At 39.5% G+C, this 27,577-nt stretch overlaps 1 protein-coding gene and 1 non-coding gene across 11 annotated transcripts in view; both read left to right on the forward strand.

Moving 5' to 3' along the window:
- The first annotated feature begins 8,117 nt into the window (after positions 1 to 8,117).
- Positions 8,118 to 27,577, forward strand: part of GAPVD1 (GTPase activating protein and VPS9 domains 1) — a 56,696-nt gene continuing 37,236 nt past the window's right edge. For 3 of the 10 annotated variants that reach the window (XM_059658023.1, XM_059658024.1, XM_059658029.1), the window contains exons 1-2: positions 8,123 to 8,259; positions 26,891 to 27,114. In XM_059658023.1, the coding sequence (XP_059514006.1) occupies positions 26,930 to 27,114 (185 nt within the window). In that variant the 5' untranslated portion in view covers positions 8,123 to 8,259; positions 26,891 to 26,929. Of the gene's footprint in view, positions 8,260 to 8,551; positions 8,696 to 12,551; positions 12,603 to 26,889; positions 27,115 to 27,577 lie in introns of those variants that run through there. The other 7 variants (XM_059658021.1, XM_059658025.1, XM_059658028.1 and 4 more) reach the window with 7 other exon arrangements.
- On the forward strand, positions 22,121 to 22,223 carry LOC132212866 (U6 spliceosomal RNA). Its single transcript, XR_009447810.1, has one exon. It is a non-coding gene; the product is annotated as a U6 spliceosomal RNA (small nuclear RNA).

Genomic DNA, 27,577 nt, shown 5'->3' on the forward strand with positions numbered 1-27,577 from the left:
CCCTGCTTCCCCTGCAGCGATCTTTGTCTAACCCAGGCCTCTCCACATTGCCCTGCCCCAGGGTAAGTCACAGGACAGGCCGGGCCAAAGTAATGATTTCCGATCCCAGAATCCCCTCCCCACGGTGACCACACGCTCCCCGAGAGCTTCTGATGCCATCGCTCCCACTAGCGTCACTTTTCTACTGTACGTTGCCCCTTTCCTTCCCCTTCCCTGTCCATCGATTCCCTTTGTGGCTCACATTACCATTCGCAAGACCTTCCTTCTCCTTTATTATAAACGGTGGCTTTCTACCTTCACTCTTTTTGTCTGATTGTGCTTTTGGTCCACAAAGACTTCTTCTTTTAAAATATATTTGTATTGATTTCAGACAGGAAGGCGAGGGAGAGAGAGAAACATCAATGAGAGAGAATCACTGATGGGCTGTTTGCTACACGCCCCCACTCGGGGTCGGGCCCACAGCCGGGCCATGTGCCCTTGACCCCAATCACACCTGGGACTCTTCAGTCCTCAGGATGAAGCTCTATCCACTGAGTCAAACCAGCTAGGGCCACAAAGACTTCTCCAGGAGGCCTTAATCTTGTACAGCATTCTGCAGCAGAAAATGATATAGGGTACTATCTACTTGAGGTTTACTATGTACCAATCCCCGTGTCATTCAGTCCTTACAGTTGAGCATTTGGCATTTCCCATTTTCTAGGTTAGAACATTGAGACAGAAAGAGATTAACTAGCTTAAAAGTCGTAGAGCTGGTGAGGGATGGAGTTAGGATTCCCCCCCCCCCTTTTTATTGAATTTATTGGGGTGACATTGGTTAATAACATGTAGGTTCCAGGTGTACCATTCTATAATACATCATCGGTATATTGGATTGTGTTCACTACCCTGTCAAGTTCCTTCCATCACCATTTATTACCCGCTCCCCTTTACCCTCTTGTACCTCTCCCATCCCCCTTTCCCTGTGGTAATCACCACACTGTGGTCCGTGTCTATGAGGGGATGGAATTAGGATCCAAGTCAGCATGACACCATAGCCAATGCTCTTGGCAATTTAAAAATTAGTGAATACATTCCCCACTGAATGTATTTTTGAGATTCATGGGTATGGACAGTACTGTGTCCACAGAGCATTGAAACATCTTACACACAGTTCACTAAGATGCTGAGTGTAGGAGTCAGTACTCAGGAATTTTCCTCTAGGCTCTTTCAAGGTTATACTGGTGACTCAGAATTGACTCCATTCTTACTATCAGAGTTGCATCAGCCATCTCTTTGAACAGGGCTTGTAATACAGCAGTAACACTGACCCTTCGTTAGGTTGCATCAGTGTATTATCAAGCCAGAAGTCACCATTCAGCACTGGCCCAGTGGCTCAGTTGGTTGGAGTGTCGACCTGTACACTAAAAGGCTGCTGTTCCTATTCCCAGTCAAGGCACAGACTTAGGTTTTTGGGTTCCATCCCCAGTCAGGGCAAGTACGGAAACAAGCAATTGATCATTCCATGTATCAATGTTTTCTCCTTCCGCCTTCCGCTTCCTCTCCTTCTAATAATAATAATAATAATAAAAAATTCAATAAAAAAGAAATCTCTAGCCACATTACAGCTTCATATCAATTTGAGCAAACTTCCTGTATACCGGGTGGGACAAAAGTAGGTTTCAGTTCTTTGTATAGAAAATAAATAGTAATGTAAGAATAAATTTTCTCATAGTCACAACTGTAAACCTACTTTTACCAATCCCTGTATATCACAGTTCACTTCTATTAAAAACAAAGCTTTCAATTTCAGCCTCACCTTTGATTGATGGAGTAACCTTTTGCAACTCTCCTCTTTCTAAGATTTGGCAGTGATATCTGGCTAACTTCTGAGGGGAATTGAGTATATTGATGGTTGTAATATCTTTTTAAAGCCAATACATTAGGTATATTATATGTTATATTCCAAAGTGTGATCATATATGGATTGAATAGGGAAATGTACAGATAAATCTAGTTTGCTAAATGTTAAATGCTGATAATAGTTTTCAGTGCCAATTTATCAGTATTTTAGTAAGTGCTAGACACTAAGCTAATTGCTTTATGTATATTTTCTGTTTTAATCCTTATGAAAGCATTTTTAACCCTTACTTTAGAGCTAAGGAATCTGAAGCTTCAAGAGGTAAAAACATTTTCCCAGAAGATCACACAGTTGAGAAGATATGGAGCCAGAATCTGAGACTGACAGTATGGTTTTTAATTTCTGTAGTCTAGGTTGTCATCCTGAGCTTCGAGTTTATAAGATTTTGTTTTAGGATATAGAGTAGTTCTATAGTTTGCAAACATTTTAATAAGGGGTCATAGACAAATGTAGAGTTTCTCCAATAATTTAAACCACGTTGCTTCACTTGTGTTCCCGTAGGTAAGAAAATAAATTTCCATTTCCCATCTGATCTTAGAAAGCTAAGCAGTTAGGATCGATTAGGGTTGGATGTCATTTCGCTTCTAAATCTTCCTTTCTGAAAGGGAATGAAGGGAGAGAGGTAAAGGAAAAGTCCTAAATAATTGATAAGTTGAATGTTTAGACCCTGATAATTGAGAAGTTTTCACATGCTTTTTTGGAGAGAATATTCAACTTAAGAGGTAGGGCACATGAACATGGGGAAAAAACAACCTCCCAGGCCTCAGTTTCTTCACCAATTGAATGTCAGGGATTTGTCTCCTGCCTGTCTTAGTGGCTTGTTGCAAGGATCAAATGAAAAAGTACTTGGAAAATTGTAGGCAGTGGTAATGTACAATCATGTAAATGTACAATGAGGAGAAATTTCAGAAGCTCCTCACAAACACCACCTCCTTGCTGGAAATATTGGGGGGGAACACTTTGTAAATTATGTGATTATCCAACTGTATACCTGAAACTAATACAAAATAATATTGAAAGTAAACTAATTTAAAAATTTAAAAACTCTGCCTCTTAAGAGCCAATTTTGAAGATTTCTTTCAATGAGAAATAATAACTTTGGTGATAAGTTGAATTTGACAAAGATTTTTGGAAATGCTGCTGCATCTAATTACTCTCTTAATTTGCCACATAAATGTCTTTTATTAAAGGACTGGGAATAATTTCTCCACCTTCAATAAACAACACTGAAGTAAAACAAAAGTATCTCCCTACACCTGAGCTGGGAGCAGTACTAGGAAAAAAATCATGTCATTTTTTTTCTTCTTCTGAAAGTGTAATATGCTATGCAATAAGTTTTCTTCTTTGTCTTCACTTTTTAAAAGATAATTTTTAATTAATAGATAACCTTCACCTCCCTTCCCATACACACACACAAATGAAAAGTAAACTGCAGCCCTAGTCGGTTTGGCTCAGTGAGTAGAGTGTTGGCCTGCGGACTGAAGGGTCCCAGGTTCGATTCTGACCAAGGGCACATGCCTGGGTTGTGGGCTTGATCCCCAGTAGGGGGCATGCAGGAGGCAGCCAATGGATTCTCTCTCATCATTGATGTTTCTATCTCTCCCTCTACCTTCCTCTCTGAAATCAGTAAAAATATATTTTAAAAAAAGGTAAACTGCATTTTTTGTTATGCACACACACACTAGAGGCCTGGTGCACAAATTTGTGCACGGGTGGGGTCTAGCCAGCCAGCCCTATGGGGGTAGATTAGGGCGGGGCTGGCCAGGAGGCGGGGCTGTGGGCAGTTGGCCGGCTGGCCCCACCCCTGATCAGGCCAGTTGGCAGGCCACAGTGGGTGTCATAGTGACTGGTTGTTCTGGTTGTTCTGGCATTCTGGTTGCTGGCTTTTTATATATATAGATATATACATATATATATTTTTTGCAGGGGGGCAGGGCGGTGGCAGGGTGGAAGAGGATATGCTGTGTTAGAAAGTGTGATAGAGAGGAAAGACCATAGAGTTTGGAAGCATAAAACTATGAGCTCCAGGTCTGTCACTTAACTGGCTGTGATTTAGGGCAAATCACTTAATCTCTCTTATGCTATTTACTAATTTGCACAATGGATATAATTCTGCCTCCTCACAAGGTTGTTATGTTTAAGGTATTTGATTAATTGTAAAGCAATTTAACTTTATACATAAATTTCAATTTCCTTTGAAGTAAAATAAGTATAAAGAACTATATGGAATTTGAGTAATAATACTTGATATGTATATCTATATATCTTAAATCTCTACATTTTAAAAATAGGACATATATGTACATGGTACAAAATTCAAAGAGTACAATATGCAATGAAAATAAATCTGCCTGCCACCCATTCCCTAGCCCTGTTCTTGTACACTGGTAAAGGTAACCACTGTCGACACTTTCTTATGTAGCTTTCTAGAGATGTTTAATTCATATACAATGTGAGTGTGTGTTTCTCACATCGATGTCTCTCTTTCTCTCCCTCTCTCTAAAAATCAATTTTAAAAGTTTTCATGAATTTAGCATTTAAAAAGTTATCAGAAATAAACAATTTCGCCTTAGCTGGTTTGGCTCAGTGGATACAGTGTTGGCCTGCAGACTGAAGGGTCCCGGGTTCGATTCCAATCAAGGGCACATGCCAGGGTTGCGGGCTCGATACCCAGTAGGGGGCGTGCAGGAGGCAGCAGATCAATGATTCTCTCTCATTCATGTTTCTATCTCTCCCTTTCCCTTCCTCTCTGAAATCAATAAAAATATATTTTTTAAAAAAGCGATGCCCAATCTACCATTTAATAAATAATTTCCGTCTTAAAATTATAATCATGATATATCAGTATGATGAAACATATAGCCATTAAAATTGTTGATATCTATGTTTTTCTCTTTTTTATTGACTTTATTGGGATGACAGTTAATAAAATTATACAGGTTTCAGGTATACAATTCTTCAGTACATTAGCTGCATATTATATTGTGTGTTTACCACCCTAAATCAAGTCTCCTTCCATAATATTTATGTTTTTCAAAGAGTAAATTGTACGTTACTTTTTGGTCTACATTTTCTTGTTATTAAAAAAATCTTTTTATCAGGAACTTACCAAGTTTGAAAAACTTAAAAACTATAAAATTAATACAAAAGAACAACAACAAAAAAAAAACATTGTCAGTGAAAAATATGTAAGATACAACTTCATTAAACATTATAATTAGTCATGGGTTAAATTAAAATACAGGTAATGCACCAAAGTTATTTGGTGACAGCTCCTGTCAATCTGGACATCACTGGTACTGGTATAAAAATGGCCGGGCGCGGTGGCGCGCGCCTGTAGTCCTAGCTACTCGGGAGGCTGAGGCTGGAGGGTCGCTTGAGCCCAGGAGTTCTGGGCTGTAGTGCGCTATGCCGATCGGGTGTCCGCACTAAGTTCGGCATCAATATGGTGACCTCCCGGGAGCGGGGGGCCACCAGGTTGCCTAAGGAGGGGTGAACCGGCCCAGGACGGAGACGGAGCAGGTCAAAGCTCCTGTGCTGATCAGTAGTGGGATCGCGCCTGTGAATAGCCACTGCACTCCAGCCTGGGCAACATAGCGAGACCCCGTCTCTAAATCCAGCCTGGGCAACATAGCGAGACCCCGTCTCTAAAAAATATATATATATGTATATATATATATAAGGTTTATAATAGATTTCATTGGGCTGAAGTGTGAGTTGCATAATTTATGACCCTATTCTACAGGAATCACTTTCCTCATTTTCATTTTTAGTATTCTCAGGTTGTCCTCCACATAGCCAAAAATTAAAATTCATTGGCAAATGTTATAAAACTGTATGACTACATGAATACAGTTCTCTGACCTTGAAAGGGTCCCCAAACAAGTGAGGGGCCCTAAATTATAAGCTCCATCAGCTGTATAGTAAATTGACCTCTGAGTACTAACTACTATTTCTGAGCCGGCCAGTTGGGGCCAGTACAGGACAACCAAGGGTCCAGAAGACGCAAATGTATAACTGGAGTCTTGTCCTTTACTTTTCAATTGGAGCATTCCAAAGTGCAAAAAAATATTTTATGAGGGAATAGTTTCTACTACCTGTGTATAAGACAGCTTCCACATATGTCTTTCCGGGTTTGTTGTTGTTTTTTTTTACAGACTCTAGAGCTTTAGAAAACTTTCCCATTAAAAAGATAACATATAGCCTTTGCCTGTAAGGCTCTGTTGGTGGAACACTGTCCCATGCATGGAAGGGTTGCTGGTTTGATTCCCAGTCAGGGCACATACCTGGGTTTCAGGCTCAATCCCCAGTAGGGGGTGTGCAGGAGGCAGCCAATCAATGATTCTCAACATTGATGTTTCTATCTCTCCCTCTCCCTCTCTCCGACATCAATAAAAAAAAACATATTAAACATTTTAAAAAGTTATTGCCAGAAATAACTTTTTTAGAAATAACTTTTTTTAAAGATGGGATTCTCTATCCTCTGAGTATTATGTATTGATTTTGAGCCTCTTTTAACCTTGAGTTCTTTTTCTCATGTGGAAAATGTGTTGGGAATAATAATACATACTCATATCCCCTAAGAATTACTGTTGCAGTGATCCATTGTTTGATATCTGGGCCTATATTACTTAGGTGTTCTGGATGCAAAAAAACCCCACAAAAAACAACAACAAAAAACAACTGAAAACTGCTGATCTAGTTCAAGCTCTTCATTTGTAGATGACAGCATAGGGCTCGGAACAATTAATTGACCATCCCAGTGCTCTTTTTACTTACCACTCCCAGTGCAGATTCTTCAGGAACCCAGAAAGTTTTTGCAACTTTTGGGGTCCTTTCTTCTCCTCCCTGGCCTGTGTGCTCCAGCCCATCTATAGTATTCAGTATTGAGAGCAAACTGTGAACATGTTCATTTGCGCATTTTGCTTAGACTGGGTTCTTTCTTCGCAATCCTCACGTGCCCTTTTCCTTCTTGAAATCCCACCATCCAGTGTCACTTCCTTCTAGGATCATGGCCCCTCAAGTTAATGAAGCCTTTGCTGGAATCTCAGCACTTTGTACCTTAGTTTACTATTACTATCCTTAATCTGCGTGGGCTATCCTTTGGCCCTGGAGTGCAAACTGTGTCCTGTTGCTTTTTTCATTCCCCTGGTGCTTTGGGCAATGCTTTATAATAGCTGGTAAATACTCTTTGATCAAATTGAATTCTTGAATCAGATTAATGGCAATATGAGAGCAATAATACCTGACCAGCTATTGTGGTAAGAAAATGAGGCAATAAATATGAAGCAAATTTTGACAGGTTTTAAAGGTAATACGTCGAGGAGGATGACTAAATGGAAAATAGTCTGGGAGCTTATTCACATTTGAAATAGAAAAATGATGATTACTTTCTTTTTTGCCTGGAGACTCAGAGTGTTGGGTGATATAATCATTGCTTTCAACTTTTTGAAAGGCTGTCAAGTGGGAAACATTCTATATTGCTCCAAGCAGCATAACTACTAGCAGCGGGAGGCAGGACAAGGGAAGCTGATGATTTCAGTTCAGCAGGTGGCAGAACGTTCTAACATCAGAGCTGTCCGACAAGAGGGCGGGCGGGCTGCCTTACTGAAAGGTAGTGAACTCCCTGATATTTGAATTGTGGAAATCGAAGTTGGATGGCCGTCTGGCTGGAATGTGGAAGAGAGAGAATTCCTGTCCGGGCGGGAGTTGGACCAATGACCTTTAAGGTGTCTTCCAACTCTGAGGTTTCTATGACTGTTCAGTTGAATATCTGAATTGTTTTTGTAAATAAAAACATTACTGAATAGATAAATTGTCAATCAACTTAACAACTGTATGGTCAAGTCTACAATAAGTAAAATCTGATAAAAGGAGGAGTGGGAAATCAGGTTTAAAAGTCCAGATACTACTAACGCGGGAGGGAGTTTCTGTTTGGAATGCTGTGTCCCGGGCAAGTGACGGTTGCGCTCTGAATGATTTCACTTTACGGGAATACTTGCGGATTTCTCAGCAGTACGGTAAGCGGAAGCGAGAGCCCGTGCTGGGTGAAGAACCATTTCCCGGAAGGCGCTCGGCGGCACCGCGGTCGTCCCGGACCACTCGAGCCCGTAGCGGACTGGGCAGGCTAGAGCGGAAGGGGCGCCGCTGGCCGCCCGCGGGAACTACCAGTCCCAGGGGGCCCCGCGGCGCCGCGCACGCGCGATGGCCTGGCGGCAGCGCCACCGCAGGACGCAGGGAAGCCAGCTAGCGAGTGGCGGCGACGGCGGCGGTGGTGGCAGTTCGTAGAGAGGGCGACTGCTCCGAGGCCGGGCGGCGATCGGGCGGAGACCTCGGTTCCTTTCTTCGCATGATCCTCTTTGGTGAGTGCCCGTCCTCAGTGAACCCGCGCCGAGTGCACGACTCCCTGCCTAGTGACCGGGCTGCCCCGGCCTTGGGCCGCAGCCTGCGCCTGACGGCCGGGCCGAGGGGTTCAGCTGACCCCGGGGCCCTTCCCTCCAGTGTCAAGGGAAGTGGGGGCGGGGAGAGTCACTGTGAGGCCGGGGGGAGAGGTGCTGTGGCGTGCCGGCCCCGGGGCCGGGCGGCCTGGGGCGGGGAGGGGAGGGGAGGGGAGGGGAGGGTCGCGTGGGGGATGGGATGCGAGGCGGAGCAGGTAGGGAGCCGAGTCGAGGAGGCGAGAGTGAGATGGAATGTCTCCTGAGTGCCGCCGGGGAAGACGTCGTGCTCCGGGGACTCTTGACAAGCGGGACTCGCCCATCTGGCGGGCAGCCCACTTGCCAAAAACACACACCGTCCGAGGTATCTTTCCATTTGCTGTTGGAGGGAAGGGAGTGAGGGACTGTCGGTTGCTTCCACCTCCTTTCCTTCCCTCTCACCTTTAACTGACTGGCAAAATTCAAGCGGGTGCCGGCGAGGCAAACCGTAGAAATGAACAGGGCTCTGTGAATAAATCTGCCTAAAAACAGGGAAGTAGGATGATTTGTTCAGATGAGAGCTAGGTCAAAGGAGATTTCAGTGTTTTTAGTTTAAAATGGGTGACAAAAATCAGTTGGAGCAAAGATTTGAACTAGAAAGGGTTTTTAACCTGAGATTCACTGGTTGGTTGGTGAATAGAACTGACGGGGGTGGGGCTGTTGGGGGGGGGGGGTCTTTGAACTAGAATGAGGATAACTGTAATTTATTATTTCCTTCAATTATGCATGTAGGTGACAAACCGCAGTAGAATTCACCATGTCTGCGACTTTGTCACAATAAAAATTATGGATATTATTGTATAATGCTTACAAATGTTGCAGATATCTCAGAATATCACTTATGCTGATAATTTCTTCAAATGTATGGTATTGCTAGACTCACTGTTAGATCTTGTTACTTTATGTGGTGATAAAATTGCACATATATTACTATATCAGGGTGTACATCTATTCCTGAAATAGAAATACATTTTTGGGGATATATAAATCTGCCTGGAGGGATATTTGAGTCATTGAATGAGAAAAGACAAGCAGACAGGATGATAAATGTAGGCGAAAGAGGGAATTTTGTAATGAGGGAAGTAAAAGAAAAGACTTGGTTGGCTGAGACCAGAGTAATAGTTTGAAAGAATAGAGTAGACCACAGATATTTCATTCAGGGCACTGGGGAGTCAGCAGAATAATATGAGGAAGAAAGGGTATTGAATGCTTTGGCTTTGAAATGTTCGTATTATTGCACCTCCTGGTTCCAAGCGACGAAGCCGTCCGAGCCCTTGTGTAAGCCTGTGATAGGAAGTTTTAGTGTGTGCTAGTTTTCTTTAAATCATACGAATAGTGTGGCTTTTAAAGAATGGTCCTGAAGTGAAAAGCCTCAGGATCTCTCTTCAGATATATTTTCCTATTGCTATTACCTTCTTTTCATACGTGATAGAAAGTAAACGTGCAGATTATAGAATTGGAGAGTTGGAAAATCATTTATTTTGAAATTCCATGTAAAATTTTTGCAGTTCTTCATTTTGGCATCAGACTTCTCACTGACAAATCACTGAACATTTTTTCCCCCCCACAATATGTGCGACTGGAAATGTGCACTTGTTTGTAAAGCACCTGTCAACATCTGGTGTGAGACCTTTCCTCACCCCCCACAGTAATAGCAGTGATGGAAAACCACTGCAGCAAACTTTTTGTGGAAAAAATCAAGGGGGAGGAGAATGGAAAGGTGAGGAAGAGTATTTGATGAAGCAAATGTCGGTTCTGAAATAGTTTATGTTGAACAGGCCGTATTATAAATCACTGCCCTGGAGAGGTTTTGTCTGGTATTTTCTGCGTCCTTATACTGTCCTCTTGTCATTCTTTGTCTCATGTCCCTATGTTTTATTTATAGCATCTGTCTATCTGGTAACATATAATTTGTGTATTTAGTTAGTATTTTAGTCTTTGTCTCCCCGTTCAACTGTCAGCTCTGTGAGAATTGGAACTTTGTCTTCACCACTGAGCTGGAATAGTGGCTGGTACATAATAAGTACTCAGGAAATATTTGCTGAGTCAGTAAATGAATAAGTTAATTTATAATGCTAGGCTTTTTATTTCTAGGAATAAAACACCTCCATTTTACATACATATGTATATATAATTTCATGCCAGAGAGGAAGGGAGCGGGAGAGAGAGAGAGATTGAAACATCAATGATGAGAGAGAATCATTGATCGCTGCCTCCTGTACACCCCCTCCTAGGGATGGAGCTCGAAACCTGCAACCCAGCAGCTCCTGGACCTGGAATTGAACCATGACATCCTGTTTCATAGGTTGACACTCAACCACTGAGCCATGCCGGCCAGGCTAAAACAAACCCATTTTTTAAATTTTGTAAATAGTATTACGTAGGTATGCTGGATTGAATTTGAACTTTTAAATTTTATATCTGTATTATTTAATATAATTAATTAATTAATTAAAACAATTGATTTAAAAGTACATTTTTAAAATAGATTTTTAGAGAGAGGAAGGGAGAGAGAAGAGAAACATCCAGGTGAGAGCAGAACATTGATTGCTGCCTCCTGCGCACGGAGACAGGGAGCCCACATATCTGGGCATGTTCCTGACTGGAATGGAACCAGCAAACTTTCCGTGCACAGGACGATGCCTAACCAACTGAGCCATATAGGCCATGGCTTTGTTTTGGGGAAACATCAAAGATGAGAGAGAATCATTGACCACCTGCCTCCTGCACGCCCCACACTGGGGATCCAGCCTGCAACCCCAGCATGTGCCCTGACCTGGGAATTGAACTGTGACCTCCTGGTTCATAAGTCAATGCTCAACCACTGAGCCACACTGGCCAGGCCAGTTTTTGTTTTTGACCCAAGATTCAATTAAGGATCTTGTATTTAGTTGCCTGCTTGTATATAAAATATTTTTTCAGCTTCTTTTGGGTCTCTCATGATAGTATGCATCCAGACCAGTTTTTTTTGTAAGATCCCCCTCAGTTTGATTCGTCTGATCTTCGTGATCAGATCCGTGTTAAACATTTGGGGCTGGGATGCTACATAGGTGATTTTAGATCTCTTTTAATGTATCACATAGAGGCATGAGATGTCAGTTTCATTATTGATGTAAATTTGTATAATGTCTACTAGATTTATATTGTAAAGGGACTCCTTTTTCTTTTGTAATCAATAAGTAATCTGGGGAGTGATGATTTTAAAACATTCTCAAAGTCATGAGTTGTTAGTAGACATGCCAGTATAAAGCCATGAAAATTTAAATTGGAGGTACTTCTAATAAAGGGGGGGAAATGGGTGATCAGGGAATGGATGCGTATAGGAGAGGGCATTCGAACTGGACCTTAAATCATAGATGTAATTGGCTACAGGGATATTGGAGAAGGGCCCCAGGTGAAGGGAATACTTGAACAAAGAAAGACAAGGTCAGTTTTGTAGGTTAAATAGGAGATCATCCAAGTCTTTTCTTTCTCTTTCCCTCTCTTCCTCCCTTTCACGCCCCCCCCCCCCCCCCCACACACACAGTGAAATTGCTCACACAGAATCTGAAGTCAATATACTGGAGAAGAACCAGAGAGCAAACAAATCTAGTTTTGAATTCCTTCTCTGCTGCATAATAGCTGAATGTTTAGGCAGTAAATTATGTGACTTTTCTAAACCTGGTTTCTCATCTGTAAAATGGAGGTGATAAATACTTATCACATAGGATTAAATCTAATAATAATATGTGGAAAACATCAACAACATGGCTTTCACTCAGTAATTGCTAGTTATCTTTTGGCGTTCCAGCTCTCAAACTACTTTCACTCTTTTCCACTTGGTACCACATCACTGACTTTAAAACAAACCCTACTCTTGTGGTGCCTTCTTGGCCACTATGACAATGCCACCACTTCCCACTTCGCTCAGTTGGCGCCACTGAGCTTGTGAGCTGCTTTCCAGTGGTGGCACACGCGCTTACCACCTTACAAGGGTGATGCAGCCGATAATGTCCTGGAAATTGCAGCAATATATATTAACTTCATTCTTGGTTCAGTTCACAATACAACATTTATCACTCTTTAAATGTGCTTCAATTTAAATTAGTTTTATTTGGAAAAATTACCCCTAATATTTGTAGAAAATTTAAGAGGGAAAGTGGAAATGGTAAGACATTTCATTTGATGTTTAAATTTTTTTAGGAGTGAGTGTATTGGGAAGAGTCGGTTACATTATACTAGGATTCTCTAAGGTAAAGTATGATTTTTAAATAATATTATTATTATTTTGGTAAAAGCTTGATATAGGTGGAATCCTTCTTACCTGTTTTGGAAAGACCAGTACTTGAAAAAAATTTTCTCAAATGGTGAAATTTTTTCCCCCTCCCCTTTCAACTTTCTGTTTTTTCAACTTTCTGTTTTCTTCCCTAGAGGTAATGTTTTCTTAGGCAAGAAGGATTTCAGTATTTTTTTACATTTGAACTGCCTAGCAGCAGCTTGTGTCTGCATAGAATTATTTGTGGTTTAGCTCTTTAAGTAATCCTAATAAAAATGTTTTCATTTGTAAAAGAACTGGAAACCACTAATTTCTGTATCATGTATACATTTTAGAAGAAGGTTTAGGTGCAAAACTGTTTGATTTCTGTTTTTTAAAATTATAGGTAATTAAAATTTCCTTCTTTATGCATACCTCTGATTTTTCAGAATGTTTTACTATGTATTCAGACTTTGTAAAAACATTTTCAGAAGGGCAGTTTCTCATTGTTCCTAAGCTGAAACCGTGTGTTGAACTCTGCAATGCAGTGGTCAAAGGAAGTGGTGAATATTTAATATATATGAATGAATAGTTGAGCAAATGTTTTTTAAAAATTATGTGGTTTTTTTTAGGGGTCTCTTTAATGTCTTTTTTTTTTGAAGTTTGAATATGAAACTTCAACGTGTATACCTTTTTTATAAGCCATTTTTTACATGTAAGGCTTCAAGCATACTGTTGTACCGTGAAAACGGGCAAGATGTCTGCTCATTAATCTAAGATGACTGTCCTGCAGGTGCCTGCTTGGTCTTGCTCCCAGGCAATGCTGGTACACCCACGCTGCAGACTAGTGGAAGGCATGTTGTCAAACATGTTCAGTTCTTTTTCCTTATTAATTTGTTTTCAGTATGTTTTCTGTGAGTCTTTAAAAGGATTAAATTGTTCTTTTTCTATTAGAAACAAAAAAATTAGTCGAGGGATATTAGCCTTTTTTTAGGATCAGAGTAAAATTATCTTCCCAAGCAATCTTAATTTTATGCAAATACATGTATTTTGAAAGTTTTTAGAACGGAAGCTAAATTAATCTTATTTTCAACCCACTTTGAACTGTGCTTTCACTTTCTAATATAGGACTGTGTGACCCATCTCTTGAGTTTACTTCCATTATTTATAAATCCTGACTACTTCACAAAAAAAATTAGGTCTAAAAGTCATAGCACTTAAAGACTTGCAAAATGTTTATAAATACTGATTTCTGTATCAGAAAAACTTAGGGAAGAATAGATGAATTCTTTTTGAAAATTTATTTCATTTTTACCACCTCCTTTAGAACCCAAGGAATCTTTTTTGTTGTTGTTGTTAAATATCACCCAAGGATATTTTTCCATTGCTTTTTAGAGAGAGTGGATGGGAGAGGGAGAGAGAGAGAGAAACATCAATGTGAGAGAGACACATCAATTGGTTGCCTCCTGCACATGCCCCGACCAGGACCAGGGATAGAGCCTGTAACCTAGGTACATGCCCTTGACCAGAATTGAACTCGCCGATGTTCTATCCATTGAGCCAGATCAGCTAGGGCGAACCCAAGGAATCTTTGATTCCTTTAAGACAAAATGCCTTTTAATATCTAACTATTTAAGGTTGTGATGGGCTAACTTGGGTTCTAATGGAAAGTGACTTATTAAGCCTCTCTCTGAGTAAGTTTCTGTTCCATCATTTCAAAACATCATAATAGTAATGATAATAATAGGTAACACTTACCAAGTTAGTTTTCTTTTTCTAGATATTATATAAGTTATTTAAAATTGCATATTCAATAATTCTATGGAGGTTTATTTCTTTTTTGAAACCTCCCGGTCAGGGCACAAGCCCAGGTTGCAGGCTTGATCCCCAGTCAGGGCACATGCGGGAGGCAACCAATTGATGTTTCTCACATCAATGTTTCTGTCTCTCTCTTTCTCTCTCATTCCCTTCCTCTCTATAAAATAAAAAATTTTTAACTAACCAGGTAATTTTTGTGTGTGTTCCAGAAAGTTCCTTTTAGGTTAACAGTCATTGGTAGTAATCTTGTTTGAAATTTGATAATAGCCCTATCCAGTTTCTCAGTGGTTAGAGCAGCCGTGGGCAAACTACGGCCTGTTTGAAATGAATAAAACTAAAAAAAAGAGACCGTACCCTTTTATGTAATGATGTTTACTTTGAATTTATATTAGTTCACACAAACACTCCATCCATGCTTTTGTTCCGGCCCTCCGGTCCAGTTTAAGAACCCATTGTGGCCCTCGAGTCAAAAAGTTTGCCCACCCCTGAGTTAGAGCATTGGCCTGGGGACTGAGGGGTCTTGGGTTTGATTCCAGTCAAGGGTACACACCTATGTTGCAGGCTCCATTCCCAGCAAGGTTGGGGCTTGTGCAGAAGGCAACCAGTTGATGTGTCTCTCTCACATCGATGTTGCTCTCTCTCTGTCTCTCCCCTTCCCTTCCATTCTCTTTCTTAAAAAAAAAAAATCAATGGAATAAATATCCTCGAGTAAGGATTAACAAAAAAATAAAGAAAGAAATTTGATAATAAATATTTAAAATTTTATGAACCACCTTTCTTGGAAATGTGATGAAATGGACCTGACAGCCTGCTGTTTACATGCTTCTCTTAATTTTGAGGGTGGACTCTTGGGTTTTGAAACAGGCTTTACCAGTATTACAGCTCAGCAAAAATGTAGCCAAAGCTTCCTCAAAGCATGTGAGTGGCGATGCTTCCTCTCAGAAGTTTGCAGAGGGTTCTAAGGGTTTTAGATTTTCCTTTATTATTTGATATATCTTGACCTCCACATTTACTGGTATATATGTCTTAATGAGTTGTCACTAGAGATTATTGACAAGGAGGAAATTAGATTGGTGGTATTTAATTTTAGACTAATAAAAATAATGGACATTTACTGTATCTAAATGTGAAACTTCCTGATATGCACTCATTTCTGGATTGGGCAGATTTTTTTTGGTTTTGTTTGTTTGTTAATCCTCACCCAAGTATATTTTTCCATTGCTTTTTAGATAGAATAGGAGGGAGGGAGGGAGGGAGGGAGAGAGAATGAGAGAGAGAGAGAGAGAGAGAGAGAGAGAGAGAGAGAGAGAGAAACATAGATGTGAGATACATTGATCTCACAACATTGGTTGCCTCCCTCGATTGCGGCCAGAGAACGAACCTGCAGCCCAGGTATGTGTCCTTGACCGGGAATCGAACCTTTGATGCACGGCTGATGCTCTAACCACTGAATAACACTGTCCAGAGCTGGGCAGATATTTTTGTATCATTTATTACCTCTGGGAAATAAAGGGATATCATTTTAATGCCTTTGCAGTTTTGCTTATTCATGTGTAGCTTATTATTGTTGAACTATGTCTAGAAATTTTGGCTGCATTTGAAAATTTTCACATCTTAAATATATTATTTTCAGCCCTAGCTGGTTTGGCTCAGTGGATAGAGCGTCAGCCTGCAGACTAAAGGGTCCCGGGTTCGACTCCGGTCAAGGGCACATGCCCAGGTTGCGGGCATGATCGATCCCCAGAGGGGGGCATGCAGGAGGCAGCAGATCAGTGATTCTCTTTCATCATTGATGTTTCTCTCTCTCCCTCTCCCTTCCTCTCTGAAATCAATAAAAATATATTAAAAATATTATATATATATTATTTTCAGAGCATTTGTATAGTCAGTCCTGAGTGTTTAAGTAATTGCACTACCAGATCTTTCAGTGAGGAAGAGCTTAGTACCAAGTTCTTACATATTTTTTTAAATTACTAAAGTAATTAGTGTTCTTTGTTTAAAAAATAACTAAAGGCAATGCAAAAATGAAAGTTTTTCTTCCCCATAAATACTATATGCTTTGGGTTTTTCTTTCATCCCCCAAAATTATACTTAATGCTTCTGATTTTAAGTGCTTTACATATGTTAACTAGTGGTCGGCAAACTGCGGCTCGCGAGCCACATGCGGCTCTTTGGCCCCTTGAGCGTGGCTCTTCCACAAAATACCGACTTCTGCGCATGGACCACGAAGTTTCAATCGCACTGTAATGCGCGCCCGCTCGTGGTATTTTGTGGAAGAGCCACACTCAAGGGGCCAAAGAGCCGCATGTGGCTCGCGGGCCGCAGTTTGCCGACCACTGTGTTAACCCATTAAACCCTCACAACTCTATGACTATACCCTATGAAATAGGTTCTATTTTATATCCATTTACAAATGAAGAAACTGAGACATGGAGAAGTAACTAAAGGTCGTACACCGAGTTAGCAGCAACACTGAGATGTGAGCCCAGGTAGTTTCGCTTCACGGTGTGTTTTAGCCTCTGGGATCTTACCCTGCATAATGTTCTGTGGTTTGTTTTTTTCACATAATGATACATGCTAGACATCTTTCCGTGTACCACTACCTCCTCCTTAATAATTATGTAGTCTTCCAGGATAGAGGCATACCATAACTTAAGTTAGTGTCTTTCAAATTTAATCTTCTTTAATATTTTCAATCCCATTAGTAATTATTTCAAGTAATATTTTTAAAATTTCAAGATTTTTGAATTGCAGTAGTGAGGATATATTAGTATTTGTTAAGTAATGCATACTAACTGCCCAGATGTTTTGATATTCTCTCGGTTGAGTTGTATAGTGAAACCTGGTTTACCTCACAGCTATTTGTTTTGCCTGGATTTATTATTTTTGTGGTTATCCTGAGTAACTCTGGAAATTCAGTAGTGTATTGGGGATAGAATTAACATCTGTTTGGATTTTATTTATTTACTTTTGTTAGGGTCTGGAGTTTTGGTGTTATACCAAGAAGTCCGTAGTATTAGTTTGAAATTTGAGTACTCTCTGACTTTATATGACTTGCATCCTCCAAGTAGTCTGCCTTCCAATTCCCTGTATTTGGGCCAAGAACAGTTGTTACTATGTCCATTCTTCCTTCTACAACGCTTTACTCATGTTTCAAATATACCAATTAAAGATACTAAAGTATCACTTGTTTCCATTTTTTATCCGCATTGATATGCTTTTCTTTATTGGGAGGAAACATTTTTTGGTTCATTAATAACTACTTTAAATATGTTCATTGGAAAGTTAGTAGATGTTTTCCACTTAAATTCAGTTACTGTTTCTTAGTCATTTTGGAACTGAGTTAGCAGCAGCTTGGTTGATGGCTAACTGGAGCATTGCTCTTCATCATTCAGTCATTTATTAATTATTTATAAACTCAAACATTTATTCAGCACCTGCTAAATGCTAGTTCCTCTGCTAAGTAATGGGGATACCAAGAGGACTCTGTCCCTACTGCAAGGAACTTGGAGATTTGTTGAGATATCTTTTTGTTGCAAACAGTGTAAAATGCTATGATAGAGATGAGCCCAAATGAGAAAGAATCTGAGTTAAGAGAATGGCCAGTAAAGGCTCCTCGGGTTGAGCTGGGCCCAGATGACTGAGTGGGATTTAACTGGCCAATGAAAAGAGAGACAAAGGATTCTACATTGAGTATATATAGAAATCAGGTCCATGAAAACCACTAGAAATTATCATTAGAATGTCATGAGAATGTGGGCCCTTCAAGAGCAGACCTCACTTAGCACATAGTAGCTGTTTAATAAACATTTGTTGAGAGGAATGTGTTAAATAACATTTACTGTGCTTGTCCATATTTTTGTAAGAGATGAACTCATTTTTAATACTTGACAATGTTTAGATCATGTGGCTTAACAAAACATTGTAAAGTGAGTAAGAAACAGCTCCTGGCCCTAGCTGGCTTGGCTCAATGGATAGAGCGTTGGCCTGCAGACTGGAGGGTCCCAGGTTCGATTCTAATCAAGGGCACATGCCCAGGTTGCAGGCTCAATTCCCAGTAAGTGGCATGCAGGAGGCAGCCAATCAATGATTCTCTCTCATCACTGATGTTTCTATCTCTCTTTCTCCCTTCCTCCCTCTCTGAAATCAAGAAAACAACAACAACATATATATATATATATGAAACAGCTCCTGCGTTGAGATATGTCTTGTAAGGGAAAATACATGCAGACAAACCCTTGTAATAAAACATGATTATTTAGGGACTCTTTCCCCCTTCCCACGTGGGAGTCTGCTTGTTTCTCAATAAATTTCCACCTTTTGGTAAAAAAATAAAATAAACATGATTATTTATGATTATAAAATATATTTGCAACAAGGGGTACCCACCGCTTCTATGGATTGGCTAGATCCCTGAAAAGTGGTAGGTAATATAAATTTTCAAATTAAACTTATTTGATTGATAAAATACAAGGGCTAACATTGTAGTAGGTCATTTAAAAATGGCAGTCATGTCCTTTTTGCCCTATCACATTAATATGAATTTTACATAAATACTATGAGGAAAGTGCCTATATAATGAATGAAAAAAGTTACTTTCATTCAAGGTAAAAGTTCTGTCAAGAGGCAGCCATCAGTGTATACAAATGTTTCCTATGCTTAATCTCTGAGTAACATCAAGATTTTCCCCAAATCTGCATACCACTTGTACTATTACTAATTTAATGACTTCTTTTTTGGACATACTTTAAAAATATTTTGGCCTGGCCATTGTGGCTCAGGGTTGAGCATCAACCTATGAATCATTAATATTTCTATCTTTCTCTCCCTCTCCTTTCCTCTCTAAAATCAATACAAATATTTAAATATATATATTTTGAAGGAAGCTTTATGTACTACCAGCATGAAAGACTAACATTTCTTACCCTAAATAAAATGCAGCTTAAATATAATAAAAACAAATGAATGTTATAAAATCTAGCTAGCTGCTGTTCGCAGAAGGTAGGGAGTTAGAGGCCTGCCAGCCTTTAATTAAAAGGAGAGATTAAGAAGTGTTAGGAAGGTGTTGAAGACAGAGCGGCACCTTGCTTAGATTTTCTCCATGATGTAAACAGAAGGACCAAAGAGACTCAATGAAGTAACTTTCCCTCGTAGTGAGTCCATGTTGTTTAGTGTCATGGGGAGGAAGGGATGCACTCTGTTGGCCAGAGTGATTCCCCAGAACTTCACAGAGGGAAGAGATTTGGAGGCTGGGCCTTAAAGGATAAGTCTGAGTTCACTTGAAAATAGGAAGCATACGGGCCTCTTAGACCTGTATAATAGCATCTGCAAATATTAAAGACTTTAGGAAATAATATGGCAGCAACATCTGATTTGGGAGGAGGGTAAGTGGAGAAATGTTAGGAGATGAGATAGATGTAAAAAGAAGGATTTAAGGGATTAATCCCTGGTAACTTTTTCTAAACTTTCAAATATGCTTACTTCATAGAATTTGAGGGAATTTACATTATTTATTTAGCCCTGAAGTCCAACTAATCCTGATTTTGTCAGTTAGTTTGAAACTTTCAAAGAAAGGGGGGTTGTCCAGATACTGACATATATTAATAGTTGTTGAAAGAGTTGGGTAATTAGAGGTGACCTTGACTACAAATAAAAGCTGGGTGAGCCAGATACACCTGAATTCTACTCTCAGCTTTTCCAGTTGTTAATTTGACGTTGGGCACATTATTTAATTTCCTCCATTTTCTCATCTGTAAAATGTGTATAAGAATGCCTACCCTGCTTGCTTGCTTGCTTGCTTTCTTTCTTCCTTTCTTTCTTTCTTCCTGAAATCAGTAAAAATATATTTTAGCCCAGCTGGTGTGGCTCAGTGGTTAAGCATTGACCTATGACCCAGGAGGTCAGGGTTCGATTCCTGGTTAGGGCACATGCATGATTTAGGCTCGATCCTCAGTAGGGGGCCTGCAGGAGGCAGCCAATCAATGATTCTCTCTCAACATTTATGTTTCTATCTCTCTCTCTCCATTTCCCTTCTTCTCTGAAATCAATAAAAACATATTTTAAAAAATACATATTTTAAAAAAGTTATTGTTGGACTTACTAGAATAATAAAGAGATGATTAGTTTGTTTACTTGAAGTCTGGCTGGTACTTAGAATTTAGAACTATTAGATGCCTATCATTAACTTAGGATGTCTTTAATTAGACATTTTCAACAGAGAAAACATGAAACACGATTCTCATTCCATAAAATATTTGAAACAACTTTGTCTTACTTTAGAGTCCTTCTCTTGAGTCACAGGATTTTGTTCAGGCACAGTTGTTAACATTTGTAATGTGTATCCTCCTTGGAACTTTTCATGCTTTTCTAATTCACCCATTTCACCCTATCAGGCTGTGCTTCCTTTCTGTGCTCTGTGTTCGAGTAGGCATGTTTGCTTATCAGGCGTTGGCAAACCCTTTCTGTAAAGGGCCAGATAGTAAATATTTTAGGCTTTGTGGGCCATATGGACTCTGGCAACTGTTCAACTCTGCCACTGTAGCATGAAAGCAGTTTTAGATAATGTATGAACAAGTGGGCATGACTCTGTTCCAATAAAACTTTATGTATACAGACAGGCAGCCAGCTGAATTTGGCCCATAGGCCTTAGTTTGCCATTGTGGAAGGATTTAGAAACCCAGTGCACTTTGCTCTTTCAATTAAAATCTCCCCATTAAAATCTTGTCAGTTTGGGCTCTCAGTGATAAGTGTTCATAATATGAGTTCAAAAGCTTAAGATCTGATTTAACTTGCATGGGTGTAATCAACTTTATTTTGTAGAAATGTGATGAACAGAACTGAATTTAATATTCTGTATTTTAAAAGTCTTATTTTGACCACTCCAAAAAGAAATTATCTAGCTTGGGGAATGTTTGCAAATTTCAGGATACAAATTCTTGTTGTGATTGACCTGGACAGAAATACAGATCAGGCTAAATTAAGACCTGGTGGTCCAGGGTAGATTTTGATGGAGTTGGCTGTAGGGGTTGATGGAAGGGAGAGAGATCTTGCCAAATACATGTGAAGTTTTCTGGGGTTTCTATTTTTCAATCCTGCTGTTGGAAGTCTGGAGAATTAATCAAGGGGTGATCTTAATTGAGCACACAGGCTCACTTCTGACTTTTGCAGATGATTTAGTATACTCTGGCATTTGGGAGGGTTGGAGAGGTTTATATCAAAGTGCTTTGAAAATACTAACCCATCAGCATAGGAGAGGTTGAAAGAGAAGAATTAGCAGAGAAGCACATTAGGAATTTTTTTTCAATTGTCTGGATTCCTGTGACTAGAGAGCCCTGACCACTGTGGCTCAGTGGGTTGGGTATTGTCCCGTGCACCAGGAGGTTGTGGTTTGATTTCTGGTTAAGGGACATTCCCGGGTGGTAGGGGGCATGTAGGAAGCAGCCAATCGATGTTTCTCTCTCTTGTCAATGTTTTTCTCTCTTTCCCTTTGCCTTCCTCTCTCTCTAAAAAAATAACAATCAGTGAAAACTTTGTTTTTAAGTATTGTTTTGGAGAGTAGGCCACTACCTGATATTTGACAGCATTCTGACCTGCTTATAGGAAGAAAAGCAATAAAGCTTATAATTTTTGGATTTAATTAAAGAAAAAGTTCTTAGCAAATTTGTCTGATGTTCTAGTTTTGTTTGAAATGTCTCTACAGTGCTCGCTTTGGCAGCACATAGACTAAAATTGGAGCGACACAGAGATTAACATGGCCCTGTGCAGGGTCGACACGCAAATTCGTGAAGCGTTCCATATTTTTAAAAAAATGTCTCTACAAAAATGTCTTTGAAGACATTGAGGACTATTGAAGGGTTTGGAAGGTGGGTTCTGGTTTAGATTAGGTGGAACTTTCAAGTGTTAATTTTTAAACCGAAGCTACATTTGAAGGTATTAATTTCTAAATTGCATAAATTGGTTCATATTTTGCAGTGCATTGGAAACATTTAATGTGTCCTCTCTTCTTGAACAGTGTTTTGGTTGAGCTCCTTGAGCTTAGAGGACCTGGCTAGGTACCAGCAAAAACTCAATCATGTTTTTGTTGAATTAAATTGTATTAGAGCAGCAAGAAGGGCACCATTTGAGAAGTTCTAAAATACTTTCTCCTGTTTTCTCATTATGAAAAATTTCAAATACACAGAAACCTTTGAAGGATAGTACAGTGATCACCATATACCCACCACCCAGAGTCAACAGTTGTTTAAGTTTTACTTTTAATTTTTGTTCTGAACCATGTACTAGAAGTTGCAGAAATTATAACACTTCCTCATACTTGTGTGTGCATCTCTTAAAAATAAGATCTTTTCCTGTTTAACCACAGGATTTCTGAGTCGTTCTTGTAGAGATTAGGGTAATAGTGTACTATCTCGATCACCTCTCACCTGTGTGGCCTTGCACAAGTTATTTGACATTTCTGACCTCAGTTTCCTAAGCTGCAAGTACCTATCTCAGGAGGGATATTATAAAGGTTAAGTGTGTGAAATTCTTAGAACCATACCAGGCACAGTTTTCAGTTTATAAAGCATTTTCTCATATAAATTCTCAATGTGGTGAAGAACATCACACCCCCCATTGTTCCCAGAGTGGGAAACTTTCACCTCACCTTCCCCATATGTAGATGTCAACAAAACTCATAATTTCTACCTCCTAATATCTCCCAATTTTGTCCTGTTCTTTCCATTGCTACTGCAACACTTCTTGTGTATCAACAATTTCTTAATCTGTCTTCATCTAGTTCCATTTCCCCAGACTCATCCCCACCTCCTCATCCTTTTCTTTCTTTCTGTTTTATTTTGAGAGACAAAGAGAAGCTTCGATTTGTTGTTCCACTTATTATGCATTCACTGGTTGATTCCTGTGTGTGCTCTGACCGGGGTGTGAATCTGCAACCTTGGTGTATTGGGACGATGCTCTTGCCAGTTGAACTACCCAGTCAGGGCTCCTCATCCTTTTCCTTACTGCCAGAGTTTATGTTTTCAAATACAAATTTAACCATACTAACTCCCTTTAAAACTCGTTTCCCATCACCTACAGTGCAAAATCCAAATCTCTTAACTCTTCCTTCTACGTACCTTCTATCTCTGTAGCCTTATCTCTTATTATACACTTCCTCGCCTTCTCCCACCTGACTCTTAACAAACACATGTGCCCCAAAGTAGTGTGCCACACGTTGTTCTCTAAATATGTTCTGTGTTACACATCTCTGTGCTTTTGCTCATTGGCTTCCTCTGTTTGGAATGCTACCCCCACCTACCATCCTCTTTATGGCTGCAGAACTTGACTTTTAAGAATAGGTGCAGGTATTTAACTCCTCGGTCATTTCTTCTTTCTTGTCCCTACTCTACAATGTAGTCTTATAAGTAGTAGTAGTCTATAAGTAGTAGCATAATACAACATTTTCGGGCAGCCATTTATTGGCATGTCTGTCTCAATCTAGTAGATTAAAAAGTCCTTGAAGGCACACACTAGTTTTTATCCTTTTTTGGATCCCTAGTACCTAATACGTTGCTTGTACCAGGCACAAAACAAATGTAGATATCATGTCCATGTTTTGTGGATGAAAAAAAATTGAGGTTGAGAGAATATGCATTATGTACCCAATGTAGCAGAACTAATGAATGAAGCATACAGATCTTTAAGGGCCCATTTCAGTACTGCTTTCATTAACTATACTACTTCTAATAATTACAACCATTTGATGAGTGATTCTGTGCTTAGTCTGTGGACTTAGAGCCCCCTAGAGGATCTTAAAGTTCCCACATGAAAGTCTACATTTACAGTGGTTCTCAACCTTCCTAATGCCGCGACCCTTCAATACAGTTCCTCATGTTGTGGTGACCCCCAACCATAAAATTATTTTCGTTGCTACTTCATAACTGTAATTTTGCTATTGTTATGAATCATAATGTAAATATCTGATATGCAGGATGTATTTAGGTGACCCCTGTGAAAGGGTCGTTTGACCCCCAAAGGGGTCGCGACCCACAGGTTGAGAACCACTGGTCTATAAAGTCATATGCATTTTCTGTAGACTGAGTTAGTAAGGTTATATATATGTGTATGTATGCATGTCACCAATTTTTGGAATGTACATAGATGTCCTTGTGACTAGTAGTGAATTGTCTTGGTGAAGTAGTCATATTTATATCCTTTGAGAGGAAAGTAGTAGCGGGCTGTAACCATCTAGAAGAGTTGGAATAACATCTTTGCATAGTTCACTAGGGAATTGATAAGGTACAAGAAAGTATTTTTTTAAATTGTTTTATTGCTTAAAGTATTACAAAGAATATTACATATGTCTCCTTTTTCCCCCCACCCTTGACATTCCCCTGGCCTCCCCTACCCCCCAGTGTCTTATGTCCATTGGTTATGCTTATATGCATGCATATAAGTCCTTCGGTTGATCTCTTACCCCCCCCTTCTGCTCCCCTACTCTCCCCAGCCTTCCCACTGTAGTTTGACAATCTGTTTGAGGAAAAAAGTATTTTTTGAAAGCAATTAAATTCAGATTAGATGGTAAAATCTGAAATTTTCCAAGTCATCAGTAGTTCATTAAAATAAAAGAAAGTTAAAAATGTTCTGAAGCCAAACTTAATTAAAAGTTGTTAAATCTACTTTTTTAAATAAGGTGGTTTTAAATATATTTTCAGCTGGAGCCATAATGTTTAAATTTTTTTGTCTTAGCACCAAAATATTTATTTTATATATATGGATACATTTTCATTGGATCTCTAAACACATTGAAAGTTCTGTGGTCTAGGTTGTCTTCTCTTTTCAAATCTAAATTCACGACAAATTGTATTTTATCAATTCCAAATAGGTCCATTAAGGGCATGTAAGAATCTGATTGGCTGGGACCACTTTCCCCCAGCTTTATTGAGATGTAATTGAAATATAATGTATATTTAAGGCACATAATGTGATACAAGTATGTATTGTAAAATGTTGACCATAATAAGGTTTAGTCAACACATCCTTCACCTCACATAATATCATTTTCTTGTTGTGTTGTTATGGTGAGAACATTAAAGCTTTATTCTCATAGCAACTTACGAGTATACAATCATAGTGCTTAATTCTTAATGAGAAGTATTTTTCTAACTTAATGACTGCCTGCTGTCTGGACACAGCGTTGTATTCTGCTCCCTGGGCCACAGGCACTTCTATTGTTGATATAAAGCATTTGTGGTCTGGCAGGCATTCTAGGTTTAAGGGCATAGCTTAAATAATAATGCTTTAAAATATGTGTGCTATTTTAGCTACTAGGTAAACAAGAATTGTGTGATAGCATTCATTCCTTTGGCAAATATTTATTCAAATCCTGCTGTGAACCGGGCCCTCTCCTCAGCCCTGAAATTACAGCTATGAGTGAACGAAACGGACAAGCCTTGGTTCTGGTGGCCCTTACCTTCTGGTGGGAGCCATGCTCTAAGCATGATGAGCATGCAAGTGGGTATCTGTGATAGAATTCTAGATGGGGCAGTGCTTTAGAAAAGGCCAGAAGGAATAGGAAGTGGTATTTTCTAGTTTAGAAAGAGTTGTTTGGGAAGGCCGCCTTAAAGAGATATTGAGCAGAGAGGCCTGCGTGAAGTAAAGGCCTGACGCAGTAACCCTGGCAAAGGCATCAGGAGGAATAGCCTTCCAGGCAGAGGACCAGCAGACGCTGAGGCTGTGAGGACTTCCTAGGAGGGAGTGGAGTGATTTGATGGAGCTGGAAGGGTACTACTCTACGCCAAGGAGAGAAGAGACTCTAGTAAGAAAGGAAGCAGGAGGTCAGTTAGGAAGTAGTGGTTATGGAGCTTCGGGTGAGAGATGATGATGGAGTGGTGAGAAGTAGTCAGATTTGAGATGTAGTCTGAAAAGTCAACAGACTATGGTGATTGACTGCAGTGTGAAAGAGCAGTCAAGAAAACGCCAGTGTTAGTAAGTAGACACTGGACTTAAAGGATCTACACAAGGTTTTTGCAGTGGCTATCTCTGAGCAGTGGCCTTGTTAGGAGCTTTGCTTTTTCCTTATCTGTATTTATCAATTTTTCTTTACTGAACCCATAATGCTTCTCTAATACAGTAAATATAGGGATTACTTTAAAATTAGAGTTAACCATGCTACTAAATATAGCTTAATTATTTTTGTTTTAAGATGTTTTTATTGATTTTTAGAGGAAGGGGGAGAGAGGGAGAGAAACATTGATGTAAGAGTGGAACATAGATCAGCTGCCTCCTGCACGCCCCCACTACTGGTGAGTGAGTCTGAAATCCAGGCATGTGCCCGACCAGGAATCAAACCAGCAACCTTTCAGTGCATAGGATGACACTCAACCAAATGAGCCACACCAGCCAGGGCATGTAGCTTAATTCTTAATGTATTCTATCCCTTTTGATTTGGTAAACTATTTTAGTAACATAACATTTTAAAATTTGTTTTTGCAGTCTTAGTGATCAGCCTTTGTACCTTTTCCACATTTGAAGATGGTGAAGTTAGATATTCATACTCTGGCCCATCACCTCAAGCAGGAACGCTTATATGTGAACTCTGAGAAACAGCTCATTCAGAGGCTCAATGCAGATGTACTTAAGACAGCTGAAAAGTTGTATCGTACAGCGTGGATTGCTAAGCAACAGAGAATTAATTTGGATCGACTTATCATAACCAGGTAAATACAAGATTTTGAGGTCTTTTATAAACCGTTATCGTTCTGTGTTAACTGCTAACTGTAAATAAATGAATCTATTTCCAACAAAGTGCTTGCTTTAAGATAGTTTAAGTTAACATTAAGGTGAGTCTGCTTGTTTTGTTTCTTTTAAGTCACTTAACACTGTTATGGAGAATTATAACTTAAGCATTAGTATTTTATACCACACCAATTAATTTTGTATCTTTACACATATACATTTTATCAGTGTAGACAGTAAGTTATCTTTGTTCTACTTTTCTTCTAACATAATTTAATATGTAAATTTCCATGTTTTGCTATTCTATATCTGCTTTTCAGTTTTAGAAACCTTGTTTTTCACTGTGTTAAATACCTCACGTTCTGTTGTTCCAAGAAGCAGTTTTTAGCTCTAAGAATAGTGGTACTGAAGCATAATGTTGAGGAAAGAAGCCAGACACAGAGA

The sequence above is a fragment of the Myotis daubentonii genome, chromosome 11 (assembly GCF_963259705.1).
Source record: "Myotis daubentonii chromosome 11, mMyoDau2.1, whole genome shotgun sequence".
NCBI lineage: Eukaryota > Metazoa > Chordata > Mammalia > Chiroptera > Vespertilionidae > Myotis > Myotis daubentonii.